Genomic DNA, 12194 nt, shown 5'->3' on the forward strand with positions numbered 1-12194 from the left:
CTGTTGTAAATCCTACACCGTTCACCTGATTTGGATGTAAATGCCCTCAAATTAAAGCTGACAGCCCGCAGTTAAAGCACACTGTGTTACTTTCATTTTAAAGGGGCACTATGGCGAAAAATTATGTTTTATAGCCACTGTACTATGCCTAGCTGTTTGTAGAGCATAGTAGCTTACATGTAGTGAAGCACAGGGGCTTTTTTTTAAACACTGACATCACCTTGTATACATTATCAGTCACGTCGGCAGAAGTACCTTTCCGACGCCACTTAGCCTGTTCCATGTAGTTGTAGGGAGGCAACTTTCCCTGTTGCTGTAACTGACGTTACAGTTTTCCCCTCTCTGCAGCGCTGGAAGGTTTGTTCTAAATTTCAACTGCACGATCGTGCAGTTATAGTGATCCCCCATGAGCCGTAAAGAGTAGCAGCTTATGTGCTGTGAGGGGAGTGGAACGCACAATCACAACTACTGTACAATTAGCAGGACACAGCTACAGCGCTTGTGTCTGCTCTGCAAGCTGCCGCTCTGTCTGCGCAGCACATGCCAGCTTCAGCTACAGGGGTCCTTGCCGGGCAGCGTCATCAGTAATGATGATGCATTCCTCCACAGTCCTCCTCACATGCAGTTGCGTCTCACGTAAGAGGGAGGGTGCGTTCCACTCCCCTCACAGCACATAAGCTGCTACTCTTTACGGCTCATGGGGGATCACTATAACTGCACGATCGTGCAGTTGAAATTTAGAACAAACCTTCCAGCGCTGCAGAGAGGGGAAAACTGTAACGTCAGTTACAGCAACAGGGAAAGTTGCCTCCCTACAACTACATGGAACAGGCTAAGTGGCGTCGGAAAGGTACTTCTGCCGACGTGACTGATAATGTATACAAGGTGATGTCACTGTTTAAAAAAAAAAGCCCCTGTGCTTCACTACATGTAAGCTACTATGCTCTACAAACAGCTAGGCATAGTACAGTGGCTATAAAACATAATTTTTCGCCATAGTGCCCCTTTAAATCTATTGTGGTTGTGTATATAGCCAAAAATGTTAGAATTGTGTCGATCTTCCAATATTTATGGACCTGACTGTAGTGTATGCTAATTCTTATGGCTTTCTTACACTATTGCGTTGTGATTGCGTGCTTGCGTGATAAAAAAATCATGGCCACTATTTTAAAGGAATGTGTTGCAATTGCACTGCAGTTTTGATCTCCAGGATCGCTCAACCTCCATGTAACCCATACTGACTTGTTTCTGAGCCAGAGTTCTGCTGCATACAAATGTAACTCTTTACCTCTGTCAAAGATTCTTTTGCTCCACTTTCCATTCTCCACCATTACTATGCCAACAGTCAGCCCTACTTCAATGTTCATAATAAACTGAGAAACACTGCTCTGGGTTGGCTAAACAGCACTAGTGAACCAGAAAGCTGTGTGTGAACATATACAAAAATACAAATGGGCTGTATATCAGTTTAAAGGACCACTATCATGAAAGGGCCTGTATCCAGCAGAAACTGTTTTAGGAGGCACACAAACGATACATGTTAGAATGTGCATTTTTTTAAATGCTTGGATACAAAATAATAACTTATATTGCCACTGCTTTCCCCTGTCATGGCATTGGTGAGGGAACGCACATCTGCACTTTACCAGCAGCTTGCCACACAGCTGCTTTGGTCAAATCTCCGCCAGGGTTATATTGTTTGGCACCATAGCTGAAGCTCCACTCGGGGACACTACAGGAGCTCCTGTCATGCTGACACGTGATGGCCTGTAGAGGGGACCATCATGTCACGTCTCTACAGGTATTGGGGGCAGCTGCCAAATAACATGCGTATGTGCCCTGTGGACCAGTGCTCCATATTAGGAGATCCTTGTGCTGCGTTGTAAATAATGTTTGTAGAAACTGAGCACAAAGGTTCCCTTTACAGACTTGGCATGAGCTGCGATGATGTCAGCTTGACAGGCGCTCCTGCAGTGTCCCGAGCGCAGCTTTAGCTTGCGCTGTGGGTAAAATCTATGTAACACTGGGGGAGATGTGGGCACAGCCACTGTGTGGCAAGCTGCTGATGCTCCCCTACAGCACAGAAGTGCAGTCCATTTTTGAAGCCAGGGCAGGGGGAAGGAGGTGGCAATACAAGTAAAAAATGTTTTGTTTCTTCAAGCATTTAAAAAAAAATGCACTTCCTAAAATGTTCTCTTTATGAGCTACCTAAAACCATTTATGCGATAGCAATGTAATACGGTAGTTAAAATACAAAGCGAGGAAAATAAACAGAAAACTTTATACTTTAGTCCGATTAAACAAACTGAGAGCAGAACTTAATAGCAGGAGTATTCAATAGGAATGAGTGGGAATAGTTTCACGAAATGAGAAAATGTCCCAGTGTGCACGGAGGCGTCATTCCGCGACAGGAGGAGTTAACTTACCTGTGTCTCCGCCTCTGGTAGTTACGTTGCACACCTCTGTCCATCTTCCTGACTTGGTTATGCTGCACTATACCATAGAAATGCACATGTTTTCCTGGTGCTGCGCGTGATGTTAATATAGTATCAGGAGGTGCTCCCCTGGCATGAAGACCCATAAAATTAGCATGTATTGTCTGTGCACAGCAAAATTACTGCCCTTTGGTGCATCAGGCCCAATAAGAAATAAATGATGAGTTAAGTCATTTAAAGTGTACCTTAGATGGATTTGGGGAAGGGGGGGGGGGTTATGGGACACAGAGGAATGTTCCCTGCTCTATGCCTTGCCTCTGTGTCTCTTACATTCTATTCTCAGCCCCCTCCTGCTCTGCTACCCCTATGACAGCTGGGAAAGTTAAGTATATCATATGACATAAAGGACATTGGCAGACAGCAGAACTGCAGCGTGGGACCTGATAGACTTTTACTGTGGTCTGGCTGCAGCCCGGGACAATGTTACCCCCCATAGGCTATGTGGGGGAACACATGCCGGAGATTATGGCGGACTGCACAGAAGTACGGCCCGCTTACCGCAATGGCTCTCACTGATTCATTGCAGGCTGACAAGTGTGAATGGCTCCTGTATTTAAAATACGTGCATTGACTGTCAGTTTTGCAATGAGTGGATAATGTCCCATCTCACCTCAATGGGAGCACAGCCTATATCAGACATCAAATGTTAGCAGATAAGAACAAGGGCAGGTCTGGTAACAGTAGAACAATAGCAAATCCCCCACCTGACCTAATTTATTGTCAAACAACTGTATTTCTTTTAAAGTTGTACATTCTACACAAACTCCCCAAGTGACCAGCTCTTGAGGTGTGTCCACTCATCCAACTTTGCGCCTGATTGTCATTTAAACTGTCGTTTGAACGACTTAGTGCAAACTAACTTCAAGTCATTCAGACATCATGTACACACTGACCAACAAAGCGGCTGATATGCTTATTTACCTAATTTACATGTTGTTTAACCAACTTGATAATGGACAATGGACTAGATTAAACGACTGATCAAACAACTTGTTTGAATGTTTATTAGTTAGACAAACGACTAGGAGGGGTTTGTACACATGTACGAATAACAGTTGGTTCAAAGGATCCGCTAAGCGGATCGGGCAAACCAGTCGTCAGGGCCGGTTTAAGCAACAATGGGGCCCCAGGGCAAAATAAATCTGGGCCCCCCCCCAACAGAGACCCCGGAGCAAAAACTGGCATTAAGGGACCTTTTTTGCAGGTGGGATAGTCAGGGTGTGAAGCCCCAATTCTGGCTACCCCAGCCTGCATAGGGGCCAAGGGGTTAAAAAGTTTCAGGAGGGGGGACCCCACATAATTAAAAAAAAAAAAAAAAAAAAAAAATTCCCACACTCTAAACATAAAAAAAAATTTGGGAAAATAGGAAAAAAATGCCAGGGATCTTCATACAGCCATATTGCGGCTGTATAGCAATCCCTGGCCAGAGCGCTGCGGCTGCGTATGGACCCCCAGGAAATTTATTGCTCTTTCTTTTGATGCATGTAAAATTACACTACCGTTAGGTTTGCTACTAAAAGTGACATTTACCGCATTTAAAAGTATACTTTTTTCCTTCGAAACTTTAAAATCGATTTTCTCAAACTATAAGGTCTTTTTGAAAAATTGTTTTTTCCTCTTATTCCCAATGATCTCCTTAACATATCCTGCAAATTTAGGGTTTCTAGAATTTAAGGTGGATTTGCCATTAACCATTAAAGTCGGCTGGTTTTTAAATGTGTATTTTTTTCCTTTGAAACTTTAAAATCGATTTTCTCAAAAACTATAAGGTCGATTTGAAATTTTTTTTTCCTCTTGTAGCCACTGGGGGCCCCTACAAGCTCTGGGGCAGCTGCCTCCTTTGCCTCTATGGTAGCGCCGGCCCTGCGTACAAACGTCCAACTTCTCGCTCCAACAAGTCGGACGACAAGTTGGTCGTAAAAGTTGGATGTGTGTACATATCTTCAATACCGTGTTTTGTCCCCTTTACCATCAATAACCACTTGTAGACTTTTGTGGTAGTTGTGGATGACCCTCTTTATATTCTCAGACGGTAAAGCTGCCTATTCCTGGCAAAAAGCCTCCCGTTCCCATAAATTCTTGGGCTGCCATGCATGGCCTGCATGTCTGCTGTCTCCCCAGAGTGGCCCAATGATATTGAAGTCAGGAGACTGAGTTGGCTGCTTCAGACCCTTCACTTTATGTTGCTGTAACCAATGACCGGTCGACTTGGCCTTGCCAGGAAGAATGGGCAGCTTTACCGTTTTACTGTTTCACTTGCACTTTGAAATTGTAAGAGATTCCAAAAGCGCTGAGCTAATGAAAGAGCGATTGTGATTACCCTAAATTGCAATTGCAGGTCCTGCAGCATTTTTAGAGCATTTGTGCTCCAATACAAAGTATAAGATTGCTGCCAAAATGCTTTTTAGTCATATGTACAAAGCAATTTTGCAGCAATTTTACTACACAGAACAAAAATCAAAACAAAAAACAAATCACTTCAAACGTGCCAGAAGTTGCTTAAAAAAACTCAGCAAAAATTGCTTGCAAAAGCTTTAAGTGATTTTCAGTGGGCTACAGCCCTAAAGAGCTTATCCTAACATTGCAGCTTCCTTGACTTGTCTAGATCCAGAAACAAAATTTAGAAATATAAGGATGTTGTCCTTGTATTTGTAAGTCTTGTTTCATGATCTAGACCACAAGTCAAGATGGATCTCTCTAAAAAGTTGGGACGTCAAAACCCTTTTGAGCAATACATATACAGTTCTATATAAACATTCAGGTAAAAAAAAGGAAAGATGAGGTACGTTATGTGGTTACTGAATCTCAGAAACCTTCAGGGCCATAAGAAACCTATGAAGCTGTTATTTCTTATAATCTTAGGGCTAGGGATGGTCAGTGAGAAGGCCTCTTTTCCACGAGCAGCTGCAGACGATGAATACGCCACCTGTCATCTGCTCCTGTCCACCAGCCAGGCGCTTGGCATGGTTGTTGGACACAGCGGTTGCCGTGCTCAGATGCAACATGAGACGAAAATACATTTTCTTTGATTGAGGAATGAGTCATCTGAGTTTCCATTATTACTTATGGGGAAATTCACTTTGATATAAGAATGATTTGGATTTCAAGCATGTTTCAAGAATGAATTATGCTCACCAATGCCTCCTTTAATGCAGATGCAGTTCACTCCTACTTTAGGGCCCTTTTTATGTTATAAATTGAACGCTATATAAGAAAAGTAAAATGAGTACCTGGACTTGTGATGCAACTGGAAAAACGCCTTCTCTGTTGTATTCTAGGAATTATCACTGTGGTATGCTGTTGTTGCTAATGGTTATTTCTAGAAATGCTAAACTGCTTATATGTGCTCTTCCCAGATGACCTGGACCCTGGAATGAAGTCTGAATCTGTATCTTATGCCAATAAGCAATCATGGAGACAAACACAGAATGCTTCTCCTGAAATACCTATAGAATTCTCCTACCAACAGATAAAGGCCAATATGCAGGTAAAGAAGATAAAGCCTCAGAGAGACAGAAGTGAATCATGCAAGGAAAATGCCACCAATGACATATATGACCCGTATGCAAGGACAGAAAAACAAGTCAGGGAACCGGGGCGAAAGCCCGACTGGAACAGAAACAAAACACAAAAGAAATTTGTCCCAGCATCTGAAAGATACCCCAAGGGACTTCAAAAGCAAAGAGAGGAGAGCAAAGCCAAAAGACAGATGGAGCTCATTCATTTAGTGGAAAAGAACTCTTCCAATAACATGACAGCTAGGAGAGGTCATTCTCCTGAAAAGTCTTCTGTTCCTCGAGAGGAAACCAAGATCTCCCATCCTTATCAGGATATGAGACCTGCTCTGGATGCTGAAAAGGTAATTAAAGTCCAAATATTTTGTATTAGTGAAGGTCCTTGTTTTACTTTTCAGGCGTTACAGCTGCTGCCTGTTTAGGAACTTATCTCCCTGGTATTAGGGTGGCCATCCGTCCGGATTTAGGCCGGACAGTCCGGATTTTGGACTGCTTGTCCTCAGCCCGGAGCAAGGCAAGGAAGAACAGCCAGATGTCCTCCTTTTTGGACCCTGGGATGTGTGGAGGAGGGAGAGAACGCAGAGAAGAGGAAGCAGGGGGCACAGTGGGAAAGGGGGGACATATCCCCCCCCCCCCCCTCTCCTCACCTTTGGGCTCCCCCTTCTTCGCTCTCCCCTCTAGAACTAAAGTTTTGGGGTGGCTGGCAGCTGGAGGGACTTACCTCTGCCTCGCTCCAAGCGCTGCGTAGTGACGTCCGGCTCATGAGTCATTTGATCCTGTTCTTTCCTGTGAGTTTAATGATCCGACTCATCCACTGAACCGAATCAGCTCAGTGGATGAAACAGGAACTGCAGCTAAACACTGTGTGCAGCTGCAGTTCCTGTCTCATCCACTGAACTGATTCGGTTCAGTGGATGAGTCGGATCATTAAGCTCACAGGAAAGAACAGGCTCAAATGACTCATGAGCCGGACATCACTACTGCTTCGCCGTGGAAGGAGGCAGAGGTAAGTCCCGCCCGCTGCCAGCCACCCCAAAACTTTAGTTCTAGAGGGTAGAGAGAGGAAGGGGGAGCCCAAAGGTGAGGAAAAAGGGGGGGGGGAGATGTCCCCCCTTTCACCTACCGCTCTCCCTTCAAGCTCGCCCCTCCTGCGGGGGGGGGGGGGGGGGGGACACCTGGCTAACTATTCTGGGAACACCTACAGGTCTGGCTACATATACTTGGGACACTCACAGACTTGGCTAAATATACTGGGGACACCTATAGACTTGGCTATATATACTGGGAACACTATACACCTGGCCATAGCCGGCCTTTGACCTGTGCGACCAGAGCGGTTGCTCAGGGCGCCGGCTTCCAAGGGGGCGCCTAATAGCTGGTTACCTATACTGAGGGCACTTACACCTGATTTCCTATACTGGGGGCACCTATAGCTGGCTACCTTTACTGAGGGCACCTATAGCTGGCTACCTTTACTGAGGGCACCAACACCTGGCTACCTATACTGGAGGCACCTATGTCTGGCTACCTATGGGGGGATGGTGACCTTCAACTGACTTCTTATACGGGGGGCACCTATGCTTGACAACCTATATTGAGGGCACCTACACATGAGATCTGGGGGCGGTTTTTTAGGTGTGGCGCACTGCGGCTATAACGCGTGGTGCAAATTGTCGGTGCTGTGCTATAATTCTGGGGGGGGGGGGGGGGGCTAACTGTCCCACTGATTGTTTTTATTAATATTCCTGAAAGGTTCTAGCTTTCATTTTTAAGTATATTCAGGATAATGCACTCTTTCCATCCATTCGTGGTCATTAATAGTATTTTTCCTATGATACATATGTGACGTGTCACAGAGATCTGAGCATTTGGCGTGATGTATCACAACATCAAAAAGGTTGCTAACCACTGTCCTATGAGATATCTCAGGAGAAAAGGTGAATTGCATATGGGCCTGTGTGCGTGTGTGTGCGTGTGTGTGCGCGCATGCGTGAAGAGGATGAAGGGGGGCACAAAAATCAGGTTTCGCTCAGGGCGCTGTGAAACCTAAGGCCGGCCCTGCACCTGGCTATCTGTACTGGAGACACCTATACACTTGGCTAACTATTCTGGGGGAACCTAAAGAACTGGCTACATATACTGGGGACACCTATAGACCTTTTCGTAACTACAAACAAAATTCTTGCGCTCCTGGTCTCAGGCAATCACATACAGATGCTTCCTCCTCAATGCATGTACTGCGACGCTCCGTTATAGGGTTGCTTGTCAAAATGGTCTCTAGGTAAAAGAGGAGCGCGCCATAGTGCATTACATCAAGAGAGGGAAATTTATTGTATTACAAGTTATACTCACAAAGGTACAGATAAAAAGCGCGTCAGCGGACAGCCAACCGCTTCAACTCAGTGGAGGATGACGCGCTGTGTCCGGCAGCGAGGGTCCCGATCGTCTGGGTACCGTCTCACTGGAGGTGGGCGTGGCTTGACGCTTAGCACGCGTATGACGTCATTACGCGTTTCGGCGCTCTGCGCCTTCGTCAGATGACGTCTAACGTTGCAGCACACAAGGATATAGGCTCCCGTCATAGCCGTTGTCCTAGCAACGGATGGAAGCCATGGTAAAAACACTTTATTTAAACAATACATGCGGCCAAGCTATACTGGGTATATACTGGGTATATATCGCCGTGTATAGCTAAAACAGCGCATCATCCTCCAAAATCATAGAGGGATTTTCACATAACTTATTTTTAACATTAAAACATTTTCAAAACAACAAATTTCCATATCAAAATTACAATAAATAACAAGGCAGCATAATATTCATTAGATAGAACCACAAAATATACACATTCAATAAAATGGGGCACCATTGGTACACCATAAATATATATCTTACATTTCAGCAGTTACAGACAGCCTGAAATGTAATCACATGTTCTCAGGGCAGTGGGAGACGGCTGTATGCAGATGTTGGACATCGTGAGCAGGCGCTACATTGTATTGATCTGTGCATGTCCCCACACATTTAACCAATTATTCATTTACATATATCCCTTCCTACACACATCCTTCCATCAATTCACCCTGTTTAGTCTCGGCCCACTGGGGCCACCCGAGTCCAGCCCCCACGTTCGGGAGGGTCCCATTGGGTTGTTGGTGTCGATCCACAGTGCCAGTCCCTTCCCTCCATCCTTCCCTTTCCCCTATCCCCACCACTCTCACTCTTATGTGAAAATCCCTCTATGATTTTGGAGGATGATGCGCTGTTTTAGCTATACACGGCGATATATACCCAGTATAGCTTGGCCGCATGTATTGTTTAAATAAAGTGTTTTTACCATGGCTTCCATCCGTTGCTAGGACAACGGCTATGACGGGAGCCTATATCCTTGTGTGCTGCAACGTTAGACGTCATCTGACGAAGGCGCAGAGCACCGAAACGCGTAATGACGTCATACGCGTGCTAAGCGTCAAGCCACGCCCACCTCCAGTGAGACAGTACCCAGACGATCGGGACCCGCGCTGCCGGCCACAGCGCGTCATCCTCCACTGAGTTGAAGCGGTTGGCTGTCCGCTGACACGCGCTTTTTATCTGTACCTTTGTGAGTATAACTTGTAATACAATAAATTTCCCTCTCTTGATGTAATGCACTATGGCGCGCTCCTCTTTTACCTAGACACCTATAGACCTGCCTAACTTCTGGGGACACCTCAAAACCTGGCCATCTGTACCGGAGACATCTATAGACCTGGCTAACTACTCTGGGGACACCAAAAGACCTGGCTACCTATTCTGGGGACATTATACACCTGGCTACCTATTCTGGGGACAACTATACTCATGGCTACTTATACTGGGGACACCTATAGACCTGGCTACCTATGCTGGGGGTACCTATTTTGGGGTAACTGCTGTCAGATTATCTGTATTTATGGGGAACCGCTGTTAACAGATTAAGTGTATTTGGGGGAACGCTGTCAGATTATGTATGTTAGGGGCACGGCTGCTGCCAGATTTTGCGTATTTTGGGGAACTGCTGCCAAATTGTGTATGTTTGGGGGACCACTGCTGCCAGATTACATGTATTTTGGGTGATCCGCTGCCAGCTTTCGCATATTTTGGGGAACTGGTTCCAGATTATGTGTATGTTGGGGGGAACTGCTGCTGCCACATTGTCTATTTTGGGGGAACCACTGCCATATCATCTGTATTTTGGAGGAACTTCTACCAGATTACGCGTATTTTTGGTGAAATGCTGTCAGATTACATCTATTTTGGGGGGCTACACTACGGCAGAGCTCAAACTTCCCCGGCAGACCATTTACACCACTGCTAAGGTCATGTATATTTGGCCCCACCCATGACTACGCCCACTTTATGCTTGACTATGCCCACTTTTGGCATGCTCAGTATGATGTCCTCCTTTTCAGGGTGTGATGTCCTCCTTTTTGGGGTTCTGCAAGTGGCCACCCTACCTGGTATAGACATGGAACGTATGGGTTCAAGGAAAAAAAGAACATCCAGTGACTTTAGTCTAATGCTGGGAATACACTGCTTGATTCTAAGCCATTTAGATGGCTCGATAGATAAATTCCAACACGTCCGATCTCCCGCCCGATCGTTTCGCTGCTCGATTCCGCATTGAGGACAATGCAAAAAGATAAGAAAAATGAGCGGAAGATAAGAGAATTGACTGCTGAATCGAGTGGGGAATTGATCGAGCGGGAGAATCGAGCGGCACGATCAAGCCGTGTATGCCCAGCATAATGCATACAAGCAGATACTCCCTTTCAATATGACAAATTAGTGGATTGTCATTAAATTCAGCAGACCTCTATTGCCTAATCACAAGGGCTTTATTGCAAAAGCATAGATGGGCTATACAGATAAGGCATGACAATTGTGTCCCCCAGCACTTTTTCAAATGCCTTAAATGATCGGATTCTTCAAATAATCTTCTGCAGACTGATCGGAGACTTCCTATTGATGTATTTTTTGTTTTTTTTTGTTCTTCCTCATGCTATCCAAAATTACTGTAGTTATACTTGAATGTAACTATAGAGGTTAAGAGGAAAAAGGGGTGTGGTCAGTTGCAATGACTGTCTCACAGCTTTGTTCTAGGTTCAGTTCCCAGCTTGGACACTATCCCCTATCCCTGTAGTTTGTATGTTTTGCCCATGTTTTGCCCATGTTTGTGTGGCACTTGTTTCTTCTTCCCGTTTCAAGGTATAGACAATGGCCTGGAGCGCCAATCAACAGCCAGTGCGCCAGTCCTGATGCCTAGCTCCTCCCCTCATGATCTGTGGCTCTGCCCCCTTGAGGGATTTTGCAAAGTCTCGAATTTCAAAATAAATAATACAAAATCAGTTTTATTGAATTTGGTTTGTGATCAATCTACATTAGAGGAGATCAAAAGAAAATACCAATTTAATTTCACAGATAGCAAAATTAAATATCTCGGGATTTATCTCTGCAAAAACTTTGATTTATTTAAGGAGAATTATGTAACAATTCAAGAAGAATGTATAAATCTGCTAAAAGTAATGGAAAGATCCCCTTTTAATGCCATAGGTAAAATCAACTTTATCAAAATGAAAATTTTGCCAAAGATAAATTTTGTTATGCAAAATCTTCCAATAGCTGCACCTAAATCTTGGGTTTACGAATTGGGACAAATTATTCGGTGAGTTTATTTGGATGAAAAAGAAACATAGGATAGCTTTCAGAACGATCAGTCGATCCAAAAATATGGAGGAATGGGTGCTTCTAATATCCAGCATTATTATAGGGGCATACAACTAGACAGATTATTAGATATAAGGATAGCATCTTCCCAAAAGTTCTGGTCCCAATTTAAGGAACTGATAGACTTTTCTTTTATTAAAATCCTGGCACCCAAAAACAGTAAGGGATGCGTTACGGTAGGTTTCCCATCCGCTTCTTACTCCCACCCTTCTAGCATTTGTGGAATTGTTGGATCTGGGTTATAAAAAAATTGAAATCTCCCCCCTAAGGACATTAGGCAACAACCCTGATTTTTAGCCTGGTCTGGATCCACAATGGTTTTAAGCCCAATCTACACAATACGATTCTTTGTGCGATTTGATTACGATTCTATTTACGATCCGATTAAATCCGACATTTCTAATCGGGATACGATTTAATCCGATTTGCCTTTGCAAAA

At 44.6% G+C, this 12194-nt stretch overlaps 1 protein-coding gene across 1 annotated transcript in view; it reads left to right on the top strand.

Annotated features, from left to right (window-relative positions):
* CCDC66 (coiled-coil domain containing 66) overlaps window positions 1–12194 on the top strand; it is a 96244-nt gene that overhangs the window by 37073 nt on the left and 46977 nt on the right. Inside the window, exon 8 of the mRNA XM_068253698.1 lies at window positions 5852–6354. Within this exon, the coding sequence (XP_068109799.1) occupies window positions 5852–6354 (503 nt within the window). The remainder of the gene's footprint in view (window positions 1–5851; window positions 6355–12194) is intronic.

This window comes from Hyperolius riggenbachi, chromosome 9, assembly GCF_040937935.1.
Source record: "Hyperolius riggenbachi isolate aHypRig1 chromosome 9, aHypRig1.pri, whole genome shotgun sequence".
NCBI classification, from domain to species: Eukaryota; Metazoa; Chordata; class Amphibia; order Anura; family Hyperoliidae; genus Hyperolius; species Hyperolius riggenbachi.